The sequence below is a fragment of the Halichoerus grypus genome, chromosome 10, assembly GCF_964656455.1.
Source record: "Halichoerus grypus chromosome 10, mHalGry1.hap1.1, whole genome shotgun sequence".
Taxonomy (NCBI): Eukaryota; Metazoa; Chordata; class Mammalia; order Carnivora; family Phocidae; genus Halichoerus; species Halichoerus grypus.
In genome coordinates this window covers 74,547,574-74,569,759 of record NC_135721.1, presented here as the reverse complement: position 1 = coordinate 74,569,759, position 22,186 = coordinate 74,547,574, and the positions used below count along the sequence as shown (strand labels likewise).

The 22,186-nt window shown below is 37.9% G+C and overlaps 1 protein-coding gene across 2 annotated transcripts in view; it reads right to left on the bottom strand.

Annotated features, from left to right (window-relative positions):
- Positions 1-22,186, bottom strand: part of THADA (THADA armadillo repeat containing) — a 320,063-nt gene that overhangs the window by 202,402 nt on the left and 95,475 nt on the right. For both annotated transcript variants that reach the window (XM_078056617.1, XM_078056616.1), the window contains one exon: positions 19,622-19,713. In XM_078056617.1, coding sequence (XP_077912743.1) covers positions 19,622-19,713 — 92 coding nt within the window. The remainder of the gene's footprint in view (positions 1-19,621; positions 19,714-22,186) is intronic.

Genomic DNA, 22,186 nt, shown 5'->3' with positions numbered 1-22,186 from the left:
CAACAAAGCAAGGAGAAAACTCTGGTTAACAAAAGACCCGCTTTCTAAACCTTGGGACGTGTTCAGGCACCCTTCCACAGAAAATCTAAGATTCACACCAGTGTCACAAAAGGGAAAGTTGCTGACCCAAAAACGTCAGTACAATCAATATGAAAAGTTTAAACAGAATTTCCCAACACAGTAGGGTGAAAAACTCCAAGTGGCCGAAAACCTCTAAGTCAGTTCCCCCAAAAGCACTATAGAGTGCTGGCAAAATTTTTAGTCCAGAAAAGGTAGAGGAAGCTTTTTAATTTCAAAGCAAAATTAACAACCTCCCCCAATATATTCAAACATTCAGATTCCTGGAGAAAAGCAGTATGTGAACATAATATACGTAACATTGTTAGGGCAACATTTAATCGAAAGATGAAAGAAACTAAACTCAGTAGATCGTTTTGGAAACAAGACCAAAGGGACTTTGGTCTCTCTTAATTTCTGCCATTCTTTCATTCACTGAACCCTTATGCTATTACAGGCACTATGTCTGGCATTGTGGGGATACAAAGATAAATTTGGCTTTCAGTTTCCCCTCAGTACAGGGGCGGGGTAGGGAAGCGGGAAGCTCAAATCAAAATCATAAAAACACACAACAACAAAAAGCCATCTTTTTTTTTTTTGAAACCTGTCTTAAACATTAAAAGCATCTGCAATTGAAAATGCAAAGGTAACTATTCCCAAAGAGAGATGATTATTTAGATAGAGACATGTGGTAAACATTTCCTAGGGAAGGAGCAAATGAAAAAAGGTCAAAGGTAAAAGTCAACCAGAAGAGCTGCAACATCTCAGCAATTTACAAATTTAAAGGAGAGTACCCTTTGAAGGGTGGGGATACACACACCACCTCCATTCATTATAAACAGATTTAAGAGAGAATCTTTTCCTTCTCTGGGGTGAATACCATAACATCTGTTTTCTTGTCATAACAGCAACTAAGTTGATTCAAGAAAATATTCTCTCTCTCTTTTTAAAGTTGTTGGTGCATAATTACATGATTTCTCTTGAGCCTTGGTTTCCTTAAAACGTGTTTATTCTGCACATCTGCTCTCCCCATACCTGATTACACAAAGGTATCATAAATAGCAAACCAATAGGTATAAAGAGACCAGCCCTCAAAACAGATCAAAGCAAACAGCCCGTGGAGTCCTTTGGAAATCTTGGCTGGCAGCTCTTGTAAATAAAAGTGCTTCTAAAGCAGAAAGCATTCAACTACCGTATTTATATAGGGCGTGATTGACAGGTCAGTTATTAACTGCATAAAAACACAGGCAATGTTAACTAGCAAGAATGTTTGTTCTAGCTGTTCTATCTGAAGGAAAATGAAATCCAAGATAGAATGGCCTGCTCTCTGTTTCTTTTAAGTATTTATTTTAGAACCGTGCAGTATAAAAGAATGTTTTTTCAAGTCAGTGAACTTAAGCTATTTTGCTTACTGTTCTGGAATTTAAGTATGTTGTTATAATTCTTTAGAAAACAAATGTTACATTTACTAAAAGGCAAATTCCAATGGTGCACCATGATCTTTTCAACCCCTCAAAAACATTTTATTCTTTTGAATTACTAAAATTAAAGAAATTTTACATTAATTAATGTCTCTTCCAGTAACTAAAGTATATCAAATCGGAGGATCAAAGAACAGGAAGGTTTCCTCCCACTGCTCCGGAAGAAGGTATGTGTTCCTTGAATTGCTTATGGTAGCAAGTCTAAAATTTGCCAAAAGGAGATAAGAATAAACTGGTTTGTATTTTATTACTATTATTTTCTTTATTACTAATACATCCTATTATGGATGATCATTTACTTCAACATTACACAATGCAATATATTTTGTTTTAAAAATTCTCTCAAAAAAATGATGTCAGTTGCATACAGATATGTGGTCAGGAAATCCTCAAAATCCACTTTTGCATGCAACGGTTTTCATTCTTGAGGTTTAATATGATTAGCACCCACCCCCATCCCAGTGGAAAGTAAAAACGCCAGCCTATGTTTCTCCAGCTTGAAGAGCAACTTCTATAATAGCAGCTTTAAGCAACTATATAGCAAAGAAATCTAAAAACCTTGCATTTTTCAATCTGTAATTTTACTCTTCCATAAAATGAATTTTTTAAGGTAACAAGGAAGAAGTAGAAGGAAAAGTTAGGAGGGAAAAAACAAAAAACCAAGTTTTGCTTTTCTGAATCAATCAGCCAATACTCTTAAGACTGAAATTATATAAAGTTAGCATTTTCCAGTCAAATAAATGCTTATGAAGTGGACTGTGTGTTTATGTGCATGGCTGTTTATACATGTTTAATATCCTCAGTCTGAGAGTTTTTCCATGTAAACATAAGTTTTGTTAAATATCTCTTGAATTAAATTAAAAAGCTTCTTTCTTATCAAAATGTTTCACTCTTAGCAAAGGCTGTCATCATATGAGCTGAATACCAAACACAAAACCAAACCAAAAATCCCCAGAAAACCCATCTTTCCTCATCAATACATTTAATGTACCAGAATCTTGCTTCCTCTATTATTCCTATAAGCAACAGTCTTTCAGAACACAGAATTCTTATGAAATAAGTACACAGCCTTAGAACATGTCCTGGCCTCCTCCACTATCCACCCCTCCCCTTTCCCCCGCAGGACTGTATTTTCAAACTAGAATATTTGTTTTGACAGACTTCTGCTTGCTTAATTCTCTGGCAAAGGATTTCTTGCTCACCCCTTGCCAGTAATGAACATTTTGCCAGAAATATGCAACTTCTGGCATGACAAGAATAGGGAAGGAAAAAAAAAAGAAAACCCTGCCGGCAGAGACTTCCAGAACTGAAGATAAAAGCAGGCACACTGGATGAACAGAATCCTTTCCCTTAACATATTATAATTTCCTCTTGTTTTCCCTGCTCCTCACTATCATGAGGAAAACCTTCATTTGGCAGTTTCACATACCTTCCCTACACTATAGAAAGCAATGAGAAACTATTCCCTAAATCTTGGTTGCTAATTAAAGAACTACTTATCCAAATGAAAAATGTAGGTTAGCTAATCCTACTCAGAGAGTAAATCTCCAAAACAATTTCTTAATAATAGCTTATCAGGAAAATTAAAATCCATTGAACTTGTTTAATCCCAGTGGAATACTTCTCTTTCATTATTTCTCCAGTTACATTTAAGGACCTAACACACTCAAAAACTTAACAGTGCAAGATGGCCCCACCTCCCCCCACTGAGCTCAGAAGGGTTGGGCAGGATACCACACAGCTCTCCTCAGAGAGCTTAGGGTGTGGGTGAAGTGCCTCTTTCTGCAACTACCCAGATTCTTGGGAGAAGGAGTAGCCCACAGAGTAAGATTTCCTGCATGGGTGGAGTCAGGCACTTTCCAAAAAAACAAAACAAAACAAAACACTCATGGCTCACAGGGGAACAGACAAGTGTGTCCCAAAGAATACCAGATTGTTGAAATACTCAGTCTCTGCTGAGAGATCCTCTTCCTGCACAGGTCACCTAAACAGTGATGCCCCTAGGAGTCTACCTCACCCCTCTGAGTTATTTCATTCACTCTCCAGGCATAAAATACCATCTATACACGGATGACTCCTTCATCCAGCTCAGGACTCGCTCCTATGCTCCAGACCCAGTATACTGAACTGTTTCATGAATATGTTCCATTGGATGTCCCTTAGGCATCTTGAAACAGATCCAAAACTGAACTCGGTATCCACCAACCTTCCCCTACACCCCACAAAATGCTTCTCCTTCTAAATCTTCACCTCTGCAGATAGCACCATCAGCCCCAGACACTGTCCCAAGCCAAAAATCAGCCCAATCATCCCACCATCTTTCCTCTTCCCCAGTCCCCTCGTTTTTCATCAAGTCCTGTCAAATCTATTGTCTTAATAACTCTAATCAATGTCCCCCGCTCCACCCCATTTCTGACCTGAACTCATTTCTCACCACCCAGCCCATCCACAGTTTCAAGTGTGTTCTTTAAAACATAGTCTTGCTAAGATACTCCATAAAAGAGAATTCTATGATTCAATATTTTCAATGAATGACTCCACTGTGACTGCAGAGTCATAGTACATACCAGCATATTAAAGTCTTTGAGAACCCCTGGTCTGAAGAAACATGTTCATACTGACCTTTCACCACCATCACCACTTCCCCTGGCTCCCTTTCCCCGACTGCTTTTCCTCACTTGGCTAACTCCTCTTTATCCTTCAAGCTCAGGCCCTGCCTCCTACAGGAAGTCCCCCAAGAGTAGATAATCATCTCTATTCTGTGCTTCCACATCTCTCTTTGTATACCTCTATACAGAACCTTCATGCTAATGGCAGGCAGTCTGGAGTATGTCTCCTGCACTTGGTTGCGAGACCCTTGATGGCAAAGACTCTGACTGACTTATCTTCCAAAGTCCAGCACGTTACCTGGCACGTGGCAGTGAATTAATAAACCCTACTGAGTAAATGAATGCTAACAATACCTAAATGTATTATCATTTACTCTGTGCCAGGCCATCTGCTAATCTCCTTGCATATATTAACTCACTTGACCTACCCAACGACCCTACAAGGTTAAGTGCTAGTATCTTCCCCATTTGACACATGGGGCAACCGAGGCAGGAGGAGTGAATATGTTTCATTATTCCTCCAATACAATCTTATCTTCTCATCTCCAGGAGCATAAACATGAGTAATTTTACCCCACTTCTTAGGAAAGAAGATGTGATTAAACCAATGGAAAGCTGTTTGGCAGAACTTTGTTACTTTTAGAAATACTGTATGTTACAGAACAAAAAGCTTTAGTGTAATGGGAAAATAACTGGAATTAGGAGTCTTATCTGAATTTGAACACGAGCTCTGTTTCATATTAGAAGCTTTGAGACACATAGCAAATTAATAATCTAAATTCCAACTGTGTTATTTAAAATGAGGACAGTTATACTTACCTTATTGAGTATTCCTACCAGAATTACATGAGGTAAGTGTATGAAAGTCCTTTGCAGCCTTTAGGTTATAAAGTTGGGAATACTGATATTATTACTATCACGAACAATACAATGGAATGATGTCTAACCACCCCCCACTAGCAAATATTTATAATTGGTTACTATATATTTCTGTTTTTATTTTCCTTATGCACAAACTGGTCCAAATAATTGGAAAAGCTTTCAAATCTACATGGAGATTTCTACTGAAAGTTAAAAAACTTTCTACTAAATTGAACCAATTGAACTACATCTGTTTTGAGGCTCACAGCATAAACTTGGAAATAAGGAAAAATCATTGAGTATTAATAAAAAAAACTTGACAAAAGCCTTAAAAATTTCAACAAAACCACGACCAGCACAACTGACTAAATTATCTACACCGTAGAGACTGTCTACACTCTGCTGTCATTAACGGAATCTTATATAATATAGCCAGTACTCTCAGCCCTACAAACCATGAACAGCTCAGTAGATAAATCTCAATAAGCCTCCACATCAAACAGACTGGAAGAAATCAAAAGACCGCTGAGCTAAGCCAGACCAGGCTGATATTTTGGTTTATTGGTTAACTGTTATGTTTGGAAAGGCATAAAGCTTAATTGCGAGGCTTGAGGTGTATGTCAAAAATGCCTGACTTAAGTAGAAATTCTGATCATAGCATCTGTCACTAGTTAAAATACATGGAGATCTTTATCCAGGCTATTTTTTTGTTGTTTATGTTTTCAATAAATGAAAATAACCCAGTCACATGGTGACTAAATATGAATCATTGTTACAGCTTTTTGAGAAGGTTTGGAAATCCCAGGTGTAAATTAGGGACTAACACTGTTGTTAATCCAAGTCATGTAAAAGTTAAAAAGGGGAAAAATGTGGTTTAGTTTATGACTTCTTGTGGTATTAACCATAGGTTTCTCACAAATACTAATGAATGCAACACTTTGAGACACTATATGGAAAAGTGAAATCCGGTGGTATTATTTGGATATTTTTACCATTTTCTACCGAATAACTAACTCCATTTGGCTGAACAAGCAACAAAACTAAACATTTCTTAAAAGGCCCTAGGAGAAAGTAATTTCCCCTAGTAAAGGTCCAGTAAAGTTTCTATTTAAAGATGGCAAAAGAGGTGCTCATCACTGCTACCATAGCTACTCAACCATACTCAACGCATCAGTATTTACTTGGTGCTTTAGGACATGCAACAAACTTAAAAGACAAGCCCTCTCCTTCAGAACTTGGAATTGAGTTCAGAGTCCATAACTAATTCACAAGAAGCAATAGCAACACAAGAAAGAGAGTACGCACCATCTGTGGTACACCAGGGAGAGTCCTAAGGAAAAGGAGCACAATGAGTGCTGGGATCACCCATTTATATCGTTCAACTAATTTAAAGACAATTCTCACTAAATGCTCCCCAAGCATTACTGCACTAGGCCCTTTATAAGCATTGTGACATTTACTCCTCGTAATAACTCTGGAGACAGGTGCTGTTACTATCCCCAATTTATGATGATGCTGAGATAAAGGAACTGAACCTCGAGGGACTAAGTAACTAACCTAAAGTCTGAGCCCCAAGTTCAACCTAGACCTGTCTAACCTGACATGCATTTTCTGAGTGATGGGAATCTATCACTTCTTTGCCCCCGACGTAAGGCAGACCCTTTACAAGGCACTGGGGCAAAAAGATGCATCAGTCACAGGCCCTGCTCTCAAGGAAGCCACAGTCAGGTCAGGAAGACTTCGGAAGACTTCTTGGGAGGAAAAAAGATTCAGGCTCAACCCCACAGAATGGGAAAAACCAGCAGACTGTAAGTAGAAGAGAAGGGACAGGCACTTTTGGAGCAGAAAAAGCAGGAACAAAAGCAACAAAAAGGAAAATCATAACATATTCAAAGGAACAGTAGGGAGATTAGCTTGGTTGGAGTATATGTACTTGTTGGTAGTTTGTAGGAGTTTAATAAATATTTGTGGGTTTGAATAATAGGAGATAAGGTGAAAAGGGCAAGTCCAAATTACATAGGGCCTTGAAAGGTAAGCTGAAGAAAACACAATTAACCAACAAATTATGTGGGCAAATGTTTAACCTCACTGCTAATAAAAGCAGCAGAAATTGAAACAACATGGTAATTTCCCCCCTCACATTCTCTTAAATTTGCATTAGAAATTAATAATACCCACTACCAAGAAGATTACACATGCTAATGAATTTATAAATCGTATCTTCTTATTTAAAAGAAGCCTGGCTATGAGTTTTCAGGAATGTTTACATTCTTGAACCCACTATTTCCATTTCTGATCATTTATCCCAAAGAGTTAATCCAAAAACACAAGCAAAGCTAAAATGCACGAGGATATTCCCTGCACTACTTTTTATAATGTAGAAAAATTAGATGGAATGTAAATGCTCAGCGTTAGGCAGTTGGTTAAAACAAAAAGGAAAAGGTTTAACGAAACGGGAAAGGCCAATTAAAGGGATATGGGCTTTAGATCAGAGGCAACAGAGAGCTAGCGAAAATTCCTGAGTAGGAAGGTGAAATGGGAAATGTTTTTCAAGATCAGTTTACCAAGAAATCTGAAAACACACAAATAGAATCTGAAGACTACTTATACCCTAATACCAAGAAATTACACCTAGGTGAATCTATCTGCAAGAAATAATCTTACATATTAAAACACTTTGTAAATAAAGATACTCACCACACCATTATTAATAATATATATATATATAAAACCTAGCGGGGAAACTATATATTTAATAATAAGAGGAAGACTAAGTAAACTATGGTTTATCCATTAAAGGAATGTTACTTTGATTGACATTATACACAAAACCCTGAAAAATGACTACATTTCAATTTAGTGAGGGGTAGGAGCAGGAAGAGATTTCTAGAGAAAGAAAGCTCCACAGCAAATGGAAGTCAGATTTCATGGGTGAGCCAGTCGGTTTGGCTGGGCACAGCAGCACAATTCTGAAGGCAATTAGGGCTGAAAACAAGCAAGTATTTAAGAATAGTATATCTATCCGTGGAAAGGCCACAACTGATAAATGATCGTATGCCAATTGAAATACATTCTTCCCAAGACATAAATCTATTTGTTTCCCCACTGAAATATTATGCTTTCACAATGATAAAAAACTGAAGCCTCTGCTGTTGCAATATTTGTAACTAATCAAAACGAGAGCACACACGCCACTCAGAAATTCTCCTTTATTGCCCTAACGTGTTGAAGCTAATGGAAAAGTTGGTTTAATGAAAGCATAAAGGAAAAAGAGATGATGACCTCGGCTGTGTGCCTGGGGAACACTGGGTACTCACCACCTTTATTTTATGTCAGTGACACTGTTTTTTTTTGGCACAAGAATTTCGTTTCCGAATATAGACAGGGGAGGCAGATCATCAATATTGCTTTGATGTTTAATGTGGTGATCTGAATCACTGATTGTCATATAGATAGGACAAAAGAAGGCAGCAAGATAAAGAAGTGGTCAGGTGAGATGTTCCTGCCTAAATGGCAGAAGAACCAGGAAGGGGAGGGGGAGGGGGGGATATAGGGGCCACGTGTTTGAAGAGGATGAGGAAGAGCTCGCAGAGGTGCCATCACACAGTGGCAATGAAGTGAGGCTGCGGAGGAGTGGAGCAGACAGGCTCCTCCCTGAGAGAGGGGAAGGGAGTTAACAGTATTTAAGGCTTTTCACCTTGCATTACAGTTGAGTTGAGTCTTACCTCTTTGACTGTTCTTCAAATATTTAGATCATATTTTATGAACGTCTGTACTCCTCTCAGTGCTCAGAGCCTTGAATCTAGTAAGCATTTTTGTTGAATAAATAATGAAGAAAAAAAAAAACTGTTGGGTCACCAAAACAGGCCACCAATTATAGCCAGAACCAATGGCTGAGAAGGACTCTGACTGCAGAGGGTGAAAGAGAGCATCAAGAGGGTGAATAAGGGGAGGAAGTGTGTAACTGACCACTTATATGTATCTAGATCAGTTGTCCATAGCTTGAGTGATCACAGAAATAAATACAAGAAAGACAAAGATGTACTCAAAGCAATGGATGGCTCTAGAATTTTGCTTAAAAAATAGAAAACTCTAGACCTCCAAGATTCAGCAAATGAATCAGACTTAATGATCCTCATCAAACGTAGCTAGTCTGACTCCATCTTCCATCCAGCCCAACTGGTTTGCCCTGACCCAGACAGCCTCATGGTCCACTCCTACAGAGGCAGTTTGTACAGAGCAAAACAGTAACAGTTTGGAGGAGAGAAAAGAAAGAAACTCGGCACATAGAGAAAGTGAGACTGTTCAAAACAAACAGCCTAATTTGATTTCAGAGGCCAAAACAGTACATCAAAATATAACACGCGATTTAAATGAAATAGGGATTTTTGGTTAATAAATGAAAATAATTAAGTACCAATTCCAATAAATTTAGAAAGATCATTTGACTTCACTCCGTTTGGCCTCACAATAACAACATCAATGTTGTAATATAGAGGTCAAATTCCAAAATGAATTTGAGTTCCTAATAAAAAACAGTGTTAGCATTCTGTCAGCTTGTTAGAGATTAGCCATGAACCAGGGAGACATTTCACATTGCAGAGTAGCATTTTCTGACTTAGAAGTTGATTATATTTTATTTGGAATCTCTATTCTAATGCTCTACAAAACTTTTTTCATGTGTAAAGACATATACCTTGTTTTTGAGTAAAATTTTTATAATGCAAGCTTGCTTACAGTGATGAATTATATATAACCACATAGCCAGACACACTTATACTACTTCATATCTTTTTAAAATTACATGAAGGAATTGCATAAATAAAGGAAAAAAAAACCCACCACATTTTCCTATTAGGCTAAAATACTACATATACTACTTATCTTCCTATTAAGCCGTTGTTCTTAATGAAAACATTTTCAAAGCTTTTGAAATAGCCTAGAAGAATGTAGCAGCGGACTTCATTAGTTGCCTACTAAAAATTCATTTCCTTACCCCATCCTTCCTTTTAACAGTATTTGAGTTTGGTTTGGTATATACCCTTCTCTCAGTATCCTGAATATGCTCTGATATGCTTCAGGGAAGACTGGCACCAACCCCAAACCCAACTGGAGAATCCTGATTAGTCTAAGATAATTATGGTGTACCATTTCCCTTGTCAGGGATAAGTTGGGGCATGCTATGATGTTAACTCTGGCCAAAAAGATGTAAAGGGAAGTCTGCAGGGTGTGGGACTGAGAGCATGTGAACATATAGGAGGTGGTGTTGTCACATTTAAAAACAGAGAGGCACAAGGCCACCGGATATTATGCCTAGACACTGTTGCATCTAGATGTGATGGCTGGAACTGCAGCCATCTTGCAACCATGAAGGAAGCTTGCCTGGGGCCAATGTCATCACATCAAGGATGACACAGCAGAAAAACGAAACAAAACAAAACAAAACAAAAAAAACCCTGGGTCTTTGATGATGTTATCAACCTAGAATGAATCAATCCCCCTTAAAACTTCTTGGTTATATGTGAAATAATAACTTCTCTTTATTCTTTAAATTTTGATTCCAGTTTTCTGTTACTTACAGTCAAAAGCATTCTAACTGCTGCAAGTCTGAATTATTTTAAGTCTCTGTTTAAATATTAACAAATGGATCTATAATTTGGGAGATGAAGGACAACAGAATATGCTGCTTAATTTACTAGAAAGACGTACAGTCCAAAGGTAGAAAACTCAGTTACACGAGTAGATCCTAAAGCCTTACCTATTATATTTCAAAGCTGGTTACTATTCTGTTCCCCTCGCCCTATCTGCCCTCCCTACACACACACACACACACACACACACACACACACACACACACACACACATCACACTCCAATGGTTTGGAATTGACCTCATCCCCATACCAATGATTTGGGAAAATGGACATCTTCTGACAAAATGGTAGAAGATTCTCATGTAGAATATAAAGTTATTTCTCCTGAAGAGGCACTTTAAATATCATAAGACTTGAAACAGTCTAAGATTATGAAATTTTCATTCATCCATATTTATTCACTACCTACTATATGTTAGGATGCTATTTTGAATTTTTATTTGATAACTTGGGATAATTTATAGTATATATTTAACTGCAACTAAAACTAATTTTTTCTGTTTCTGCCGAGATATATCTGAAATGAGTATTTTCCTTTCTCACAGATGGTGCTGCTCCTAACGATCAGAAACATGCCTTCCACCTGCCTTTATCAGTTACCCCATAGAAGTCACCCTTAACTATGTCGGATGGAACACAAGATGGTAATAGATGTTCTTTAAAAGAGAGAGAGGGACACCTGGGTGGCTCAGTGGGTTAAGCGTCTGACTCTTGGCTTCGGCTCGGGTCATGATCTTGGGATCATGAGATCAAGCCCTCTGTTGGGCTCCAAGCTCAGCTCGGAGTCACTTGAGATTCTCTCTCCCTCTCCTTCTGCCCAACCCCTCTCTCAAATAAAAAAAATAAATCTTTTTAAAAAGACAGAGAGAGAGTTTTCCATGGTCAAATAATTTGGGGAAATACTGCATGTTATATCACACTTTTGAAGATTTATAAAATATAGCATATGAACTGTCCTGAAAAATTCTGTCATAAAAAAATTTTTATTTAATTCAATGTTTCTGAAACTTACTTGACTCTAGAATCTATTTTTCACTAAATATCTTTCAGTGTCTTGAGGAAATTAGTAATCTTTAAAACGTAAGATAAATTCCCTTCTAATATGGCCACTACTCATTTAGAAGTAACAAAAAGAATAAATGCCAAAATGACCACACCAAGCTAGAACTATGCTTTAACAATCTACAGAGACTACAAGTTATTTTTAAGTAACTCTCTTCCAGGGTTTTGCATCATATTCTCCAATCCCACCTGCCAGGGACACAGAATGTAATCTCTTCTCAAATGATTCCCAAAACAATGCTTTTATTATGGGATACTACAATACAAAAACTTCTAAATGATTCCTAATGTTATGTATCATTCAAACTAGCCTCCCTGGCATATCTGTTATACTCATTGATATAGCCCCAAAACCTAGTATAATGTTTACAACAGAATAGGTGGTCAATGAATCCTTGCTCCAAGAATGAATGAATGAGTATTTCCATCACATCCTCCTCTCCACCTGTCCAAATCTTGCCCATTCTTTCAAGTGTAGATTAAGCCCTGATTCCTGCGTGGAGCCCAACCTCATCCCCCTCTGATCCCCTACCCCCAGATAGTATAGAGAGTTTGATACTCATTTTTCCTAAATTAGTTCACGTTGGTCTTATCTCTCAATAAATGATGAACTCCTTGGAATCCGAGACTGTGTTATAAACTACTTCTGTATATATTAGAGTGCCAAGGTACAATAATAAGTATTCAATGAAAAAATTTTATTCATTATATTAAAAAATTTGGTGTGTAACAAGAGTAACTGGAAATTCCTGGCATTTCTAAACCTATACATTACTAAAATCAGCAGTTATAAAGACCAAGCTCTGAATAAAGAAAAAATGTTATCCAAGTTCTAAAGAAACTATCCCCTCTGGCTTTAACCTCTTTGACTCCATTTTCTCATTTGGAAAATAGCTCTGTGGTATTTCTCTACAGGTATTGAATGAGCAACAAATACTGCTTGTAAACCCCCTGATAAAGGAAGACTTTATCTCATAGTCCTGGAAGCAATCCTGACATCTTAAATTATGTAATCCTGGTATTATATTATATTAGTCTGGTTCATATAAAATGTAAGCTACAAAAATACCAAAGCTAAGAAAAAATATTTACTCATGCTTTTACTAAGATGCAGAGAGAGGATGCATGCATTGCCAAAATTCCATAGAACATGCTCAAACTAAAGCAACAATGCCTTAGTTATTAAAGAAGGCAATGGCCTGAAGCAGTACTTAGGAACAAAGATTACTTGGTCCACGCAAGAGTCAGTATTTAAGAACACAATGACTAATTCCACTTCAAGTTCATGAACATATTTCTTTTTAAGAGCTCCTTTTTGGTTAAAATTTTTATTTGTGGTTTTCCTACCTATGATCCATGAACCTAAGAATGAACAAAAACTTGAAACCTGAAACTCTCCAGTAGGCCAAAGTGTCGGTATAGACTTAATTCTGATTTTAAGGACTTCTCAACAAGGGTTACACAAGACTTGTACTTTACTTCTCAGTCTCCAAAAATACTCATTTATCAACTCGGCCTAAAGAACCAGACTGAATGTTCTTGAACAACTGTGGAAAATGCATGAATGACACCTCCAGACCATATCAAAACACTGGGGCTCTTAATTTAATTTCAAATTACTTGAATCCCAACTAGTATTACTGTTGCCAATAGAAACTCCACTTATAAATAATCAGCTGGTTTTTAAAAAATGTTCTAGTTGAGCTTACTGTGAGCTAAACGTAATCATTAAATTCATTCCCGGCACTACCTGTGTGACCTTCAGCAAATCGCTCAACTTTTCCACACCTCAATTTTCACCTTAGGTCCTCTCAAAGATAAAAACTAGTAACAGCTATCATTTTTTAAAATATTTTATTTATTTATTTATTTGAGAGAGCGCATGAGAGAGAGAGAGCTAGCCTGAGCGTGGGGGGGGGGGGCAGGTGGGAGGGGCAGAGGCAGAGGGAGAAGCAGACTCCGCACGGAGCAGGTTGCCCAACCCAGCACAGCCAAAGGCAGACACTTAACCGACTGAGCTACCCAGGCACCCCTATCATTTTTGTTAAAGATACGAATGAAAAATATAAGCAGACTTGTAAAACATTAGGTTAAGCCTAGAAGACATCATACCTTAGACAAGAATCATCATCACAAAACCCCCAAATCTTCTCCCTACAGCACTAAACTATCATCAAACACAAGTGGTAAATGTCTTACCGGCCACACGGATATCCTACTGAGGTAATTTAATTCATCCCCTACTCGCCAACCAGAAAACTAAGATTTCTACATTCCTGATGCTATAGTAGGACATTAGAAGTCTTGTGACCTGCTCCTCCCTCACCTCTGTCTGCATGAAAACAGAATGTGAAGTTCCCTAGGAAGAGAATATCCATGGGACCAAGGCACACAAAGTCTTCCGCCATCCACAGAAAGGGTCTCATAGTCACCTCAAAACAAACTTCTTCACTGGCCCCCTCCTACCTTTCCTCCTAAAATCAACCGGCCACATGGGAGATGGGAGATTCTTACTCTACACTGAGACCTTAGGTGAAGTAGCTCATTTCCCACAATGACAATGTAAAACCTAAAGCCAGACTCTAAAAAGGTGACTCACTGATCATGAAGGGCTATGTGCATTGGTGTGTAAATCCATATGCACTCTGCAAATGACTTGACTTGTGTTCTAGTTCTGCCACTTTCTGGCTGGCTGGCGTCGGGCAAATAACTACATCTAACCGACTAACCTTAGTTTACTTCTCTGTGAAATATGGATTACTATCCACTTTGCAGGGCTGTTGTGGAGGCTAAATTAGACACCCACAAAGGAGGGTCTAGCTATGCCAAGCACACAAACAGGCATTGAAGATATGCTACCCCCTTCCTTCTGCACCCGTGGAACAGAGACTCCAGTGCAGCAGATAACCGCAGGTGTTCTTCATGAGACCGTCGGGTTTCCCCAGCGCCAAGCACAAGTCTGATTCATCTTTGGATCTCAGTGCCCAGCAGAGGGCCTGGCCCAGAGTAAACACACAATAAATGCTTTTTAAATGGAGAAAATGAGAATCCTTTGGGTCTGAGGATGTTAAGATTATCCTGGCCACAGTCAAAGAAAATTCTGATTTTCAGTTTGGCCAAATAAGCGCTTGCTGCAAACTATTATATAGTTCAAAGCAAATAAGCTATTCTGAATTCTAATAATTACATTCTCTAAAATATAAAAACCCAATTGCCCTACAGCTCTCAATTTCAGTTTTGAGAATCCAATTATTTCCTAAACAATGGAGTGGGTAACCACAGAAACTTGTGGAATCTCTTTTCCTAGAAAACATGAAGAACAGGAGAGAAGCCAGTTTGTCTGGAAACTGCTTCAAATTCTATCTATAAGCAGAGGCTGGACCAGATCAGATGCCCCTCGGAGGATCCTTCTAGGCCTATACAACTAAGACACTGGGAGAAATAACTAAAATAATTATCTGTAGTTTACACCCAGGAAAGTAAAATAAATACAATTCAACATCTCTTAATGCAGTCATTAGAAATAATTTTACTTGGACCTGGTGATGCTTTTATAAGCATATTTTTCTTAAATTGTGCTAAACCATCCCAATCTATCAATTTAAATATGAGCTTTCTCTAACAAGACAGAAGAGAGATTATTATAACCTAACAACACAAAAAACAAGATTATTCTATTGTTCCATCTTTCAACCTACCTGTTTCCATGTACCCCAAATTTACTCATTCCCAAAGCTTTATAAGAAACAGTACTTCCCCCAAACAGTCCATGCAACTCTCCCATTAATGATTTTCTAGTGCATCTATTACTCATGGCACACTGTGCAGCCACTTATTATAAATTGTCTTTTACTCGTATCTTTTGCAAACAACAATTTTTGTTCCCTTAGCTATAATGTAAGCTCCTTGAGCGAGGTCCAAGTTTTATATTTCTCGTGTACTCCTCTATTGTGTCAATAATGAGTTCATGACACATGCTTACAAATTCTCATTGGCTGACTAACTGATTTAAAATGAAGAGAGGGGGGCACCTGCGTAGCTCAAGTGGTTAAGTGTCTGACTCTTGAATTTGGCTTAGGTCATGAACTCAGGGTCCTGAGATGGAGCCCTGTGTCCAGGGCTTAAGAATCTCTCTCTCCCTCTGCCCCTTCTCCCACTCGCATGCGTGTGTGCACACACTCTCTCACTCTCTGCCTCTCAAATAAATAAATAAATAAATACAATAAAACAAAGCAAAACAAAATAAAATAAAATAGAGAAAGCAAGAGCTATAGAATACTCTCTATACTGAGGACCAAAATGAAGCTTTGGCAAAATCTAAAATAAAGTTTTCAGACTGCTATATATTGACATTTGTCATTTACCTGAAACTAGAATGGTTGAAGGTTAATACCCGCAGGGGCTAAAGAGAAAGGCCTAGAGTTAAAGATCACATTGGTTTAGCTCCTGTCCGGTAAGGAAGGAGGAACTCTCAGGGGGCACCCACTCACAACACTGCAGAGGGAGGCCACTTCGGAAAGCCCAGCACACTCCCCAGATCACAGAGCTGTGCAGGCTCTGCTTCTACGTGGGATCAAAGATTCATTCTGTCAGGCCAAGTCAGCCAGGGGGTAATAAAGGGAAAGGAAAAGAGATTTAGCAAATTAAAATGTTGTAACATTATTTCAAAAAACCAAGTGAAACTTAAGTTTTCTCATTCTTCATAATCTAAGGAACACATCTAGAACAAGACTAAGGAGCTCTAGAGTCCAACCATCACCAGTGCAGCACTCTACATACTTCTAAATGGGGATGCAGAACCTCCTGCTCCCTTCTTTACATATGAAAAGGGAACCTCTTGTCCATACTACAAGGCAGGTACTGTTTTAGGAACTGGGAATAGAGCGGTTTACCAAACCCACAATTTTAGTAACAATTACATAAAGCCTTAGCTTAGTATTTTGCAAAAATAAGAGACCTCCAGGATGGTCCAGATCTCTTATCTTAGAGGAGAAAACCAAGGCCCAGAGAGGTTAACTAATTTGTCTCAGTTGGTTATCGTGGCTATATGGCAACAAAGGCAGGGAACAGAAACCAGATTTCTTCTCTCTCCTCTAGTAACAAAACTTACTTGCTCTTTCAGGAACTATTTCTGTGTGCCTATTTTATGCCACACGTACGGTAGGTACCAGGTATACAAATGGGTTAGACGCTGACTCTGTCCTCAAAAATTTCAGTGTAACTCTAAGATGATGGGATGAGCACCTTAATAGAAGTGGTAACAGAAAAAAAGCAAACTCTAATTGTGTAGGACTTCCAACATTTTATTTTATTTATTTTTTAAGATTTAATTTATTTATTTATTTGAGAGCGAGCCCGTGTGCAGCAGGGGAGGAGCAGAGGGAGAGGGACGAGCAGACTCCATGCTGAGCTCGGAGCCCCACCCGGGGCTCGATTTCAGGACCCTGAGATCATGACCTGAACTGAAATCAAGAATCAGACACTTAACTGACAGCCACCCAGGACCGTGACTTCCAACATTTTAAAAGAAAATGAACAGTTAATCATTTGTTTTATCCCCACCATAGCTCTACAAGAACAGAGCACGGATTTTATTATGCCTGTTACATAGATGGAGAAACTGAAGTACAAAGAGGATAAGGGAGTCTATTAAGGTCATCTCTAGCAGCAGCAAAATGCCTAGAAACCAAGTCTGTTTACTCCAGGATAGCTATTTTTTTCCCACTAGATGGGAAAAGGCAGATGTTCCTTTTATGACCAGTTCCCTTCTGACCAAGAGCACACATTTGCAAGACGGTGTGCAGAACAATCTGTGGCTATGAAAGTAGACTTAACTGGCCTGTGAGGTCTCATCAGCTGAGTGTCGTTATTCGATGGTTGAGTAACCAACCAACGAGACATCATTATTACTAGCATTCTTAAAGTGCCCATTATACATATACAGAATAGATGGGAAAGGTTCTGCCCTCAGGGAGTTAATATTGTAGAGAACAGGGTTATAAACATTTCAACAAAAAGTGACATAATTAAACAAACTACAACTAGAATAACCACTACAAATAACGGCTAATTTAAGACACTAAAGGTTTTGCAGAGCAAATCTAGTGGATGCTTCCAGGAAATATACTCTTACAGAGAACAGAAGCCTTGTATACATAATGATATAGACCAATCTTCAGATTATTAAAATAAAGACTCTTTCCTACGAAGAACGTTCATCACATTTAAAAAAATTATTAATTTCTTAATTCCCTCATTTCACCTTCCAAGTTCACTTAAAACAATTATATGAATATTCCATTTCCCTCTTTCTAGGAAAGTTACATATTTTGTAACCTTCCCTATTTAAGAATAATGAATTTATAATGGTGGCTCCCATCAGCATGCCTTTGGCAAAACGATTAAAGCAGGGTGGTTTCACTGTGTTATTCTTCCGCCCTCCTTCAGATGTAACCTAAATGGAATGAATCTGATGATTTTCTCCTATACACAGTAAAATCTGTATACACATCTGAGAATCACTCACTTTATAAAAAGTAAAAGGGAAAAAAGCATTTCTACACTGTCACGTTCAGTTTTAAACATTAATTTCACTGTTAATTATCTCATATTTTATTTATGCCATTATTTATCATGGCCTTATAACATGACCAAACTGTTTTAAACCTTAATACTTTTTAGAATTACTAACAAAATAAAGAAAGCTAAGGAGAAACAAATATTAGTGATTTCAAACTACTGAGAGGAAGAACTTCTTTAGAAACTGGCTAATAGTAAAAATCGTAATCATCCTTTCAAAGGAATGTTAGCATTATTTTAAAAATACAACTTGATTAAAACAACAACAACTCTCCAGTATTTCCTGATTACATTCAGGGGATTCATACTTATAGCCAGTTACTTTCTTTTTAAATATTTGTTGAATTTCATAGGGTGATAAGTAGCAATTTAAATGACAATTCAGAACTATCAGTAGTTTCATTAGAATTATCAACAGTGCATCATAAAATTATTCCATGACATTTTCTAATTCCTAAAACTCACTTCCATCACAAGAAAATATTTTAACAAGTAACAGCTTAAAACCTAAATTAAAAATTGTGATAATAAGCCTTTTTAGGTAGGAGAGGAATAGGGCCTTAGTTTATCTATAGATCATTAAGAGAAGTACTGGGCCCAATTGGATCCTAAATTAAGTAAAGAAAGTAATTAAACATGCAGCGACAGTGACATCTAGTGTCAGCACTTGGCCACTGGACTACCATCAAATCCTCCCAAGTGCTGAAGAAACAACTATTCAAAACTTTTCTTTAAAAACCAACAAAGGGAACTTGTGCATTATATCTAAAAATTACCCATCATTAAACTGTTTCAATAAGTTTCCTTCCAGACATTGAAAAAAAAATCTTAAAAGGAAAACATCTTAAAGAAAAACCGTAACACTAAAGACCTAAAAGTAAAAAAGCATTGTTTATTCCATGTGGCCAACATCTATCTGTAACTGCTCCCCTCGGCTACAGAGTTTAACGCAAAAAAGCAAAGATACTACACAAGCTAGTACTTGGTTAACATATCAAGAAAAAGCAACTTAGGACATTTCAGGAATACCTGAAGATGCAAAGAAAAAAAAAAAAACTTCAGCTCTTGCACCGAGAAACAAGCTCAATATTTCAGCCCTTGCTACCTTGCTGTATTTTTGTTGCTTTGAAAGGTCCACTTTTAAACAGTAGGTATTTTTGCCGAAGAGCTTAGAATCTGGCAGCCTAAGTTAATTTACTATAGCATTTTAATAGTTTTATGCTCTAGATGAATCCATAAAAGTAAGCAAATCCCCAAAAATTATTTTTGGCCAGGACAATATTTTGTAAAAAGTAAAGTTAGCATTAGATGAAGCTTACCTATTTTTTTTGGAGAGTTCATCCTTTCCCCTTTTAACTCCAAATATTCTTGTGATCAAGGTACTAAAAAGAAGTGTGGATGAATTTCTCACCTAATGTAAAAATAAACGCACAATAAGGGTTAAGAAATATACATGGCATGAAACCAACATTTACAATGTTCAAACTTGACATTCAAAGTCCTTACCCAATTGGCTAATGTGGGGCTAAAGCAAATATGGTTTGTGTTCATGAAATAATCTTCAAACTGTATAGTAACTGACTCAATGACTTCCTCTTACACTAAGCTCTATAATCCAACCACATGCACACAACACAGCTCTTTCCTATACTTCTAACATTACCACCAATTATTTTATTTCTTTGTACTTGTATCATCAAATAACACATAAATTTTTTTTTAATTCATTTTCCTATATTGTTTCTGACAAGGACTAACCCAGTAAAGAGCTCAGCTCTTTCCACTTATTTTCTGTAATCATTTACCTACGGGAAATATAAATTTATAAGATGTAACTCAATCCACATTAATTAATATGGTCAAGAAAATACTTATTATCCAAAATGTTGTTTATTAACCCCACAATGGAGTAATTTAATAAATTTTAACCCTATAATCATCTGAGACAACTGGTTAATAAAAATAAGAGGAGGGAGGGGCGCCTGGGTGGCTCAGTCGTTAGGTGTCTGCCTTCAGCTCAGGTCATGATCCCAGCATTGGGCTCCCTGCTCGGCAGGAAGCCTGCTTCTCCCTCTCCCACTCCCCCTGCTTGTGTTCCTGCTCTCGCTATCTCTCTCTCTGTCAAATAAATAAAATCCTTAAGAAAAAAAAAATAAGAGGAGGGAATTATCTTTAGTAAACACAAGTCATTTCTTCAAAATTATAATAACAGGGACACCTGGGTGGCTCAGTCCCTTAAGCGTCTGCCTTCAGCTCATGTCATGATCCGGGGTCCTGGGATCGAGTCCGCATCGGGCTCCTTGCTCAGTGGGGAGCCTGCTTCTCTCTCTCCCTCTGCCTCTCCCCCTGTTCATGCTCTCTCTCTCTCTCTGACAAATAAATAAATAAAATCTTTTTTTAAAAAATGGTAATAACAGAGATACCTATTTCCAAACCAATGTGTCAAGATGTTTTGTTGGATCATAAAAATGTCTTGAGTGTCATGGTATACTGACTGGGCTTCCTCGATTACCTTGCCAAATCAGAGCAGAGATGTATAAATAAGAACTCCCCTACAGTGTATAAGGCATGATACCAGCATCATGGAGAATATCTAGAAGACACACTTACGGCCAACACAGAACTTATTTTCTAATGAGATAGGTGTCATAATCACATGGTATGTTTAAACAGCTATTAATATAGGAAGAAAGGTAATTAAAAGTAACAATGTAAGATTTATAGAACAGCCACCTGAAACCACTGCAGCACGGGTCACAAACTCAAATGCCCACAGGGGGCAGTGAGTGCGGGGGCAGCGCAGGCCTGGGTCTAATGCAGTCACTATTCAGCTTCAGCTGAGTTGCACGAGGGAAGGTAAGCCCAGTGTTGCCAGATCTGCCTTCTCGAGAGAAGCCAGAAAACCCAGTTTTTATGTGAAATCTTACTATTTTGAAATGTTGGCAATAAATTAAAGGAAAAAAACAAAACAAAACATCAAGGAGGCCAAATAAAACACAGCTGCAGGCTAGATTTGACCTATCAGCCACCAGTTTGCAACCTCTCCTCCAGAAGTCCAAGACTGACTCAATTCATGCATGGTAACTCTAGGAGTGGACTACAATTCATACCAAAGTGGCATAATTCATACCAATATTGCAATGAAACCCTAAAATTGGACAAATTCACTTATGTTCATTCCACAGTCAACAAACATTAATGAAGCCCCTACTATATGCCCTGACTAATATCCCCAGGCAACAAATCAATCTGTCCTGTTACACTATCAACATGGCCTCTGCCCTAGCTCAGATCTTGATTATCTCTCACCTGGTCTATTGACTTAGTGCCCAAAGACTCTTGGGTTTAAGATGACTTGGTAAAGTCATATAAAACCTGTCTCCTCTCAGGAATCACACAAAAAAACAAAAAAGAAAAATAGAAGCACAAATCCCATCCTGCCCTAAACCAAACTTTCTAACAAAGGCTGCCAGATGCAGTCAAGCTAAAATAGGAGTTCCGGGAGACGAAGTGAATGGGAACCCCCAGGGAGAAAATCCCTTGTCTGATTCAATAAGCTGGAGGCAGGAGACAGTCTTTCAGTAATATTAAGATAGATCTGAGGGTTCCAATAGTAGTAGTCTGATCCATTCAGTATCACATTCCCTCATTAGCTGCCAAGAATCATCATTGCCTATTCTAGTAGGTGTAGCAACATGGTGATATTCTACCATTAATTAGTTACAATTTTCAGAAAGTAAAGTTTTCCCTCATCCACTCTTTGGTTACCCTGTTACTGGATTACTACAGAATCATTTCCATAAATTTACCAGCTTGCAGAATAATGAGTTAATGCCACAGCAGCCCCCAAAGGTCACCAAATAATGATCTTTTAAGACATTAAA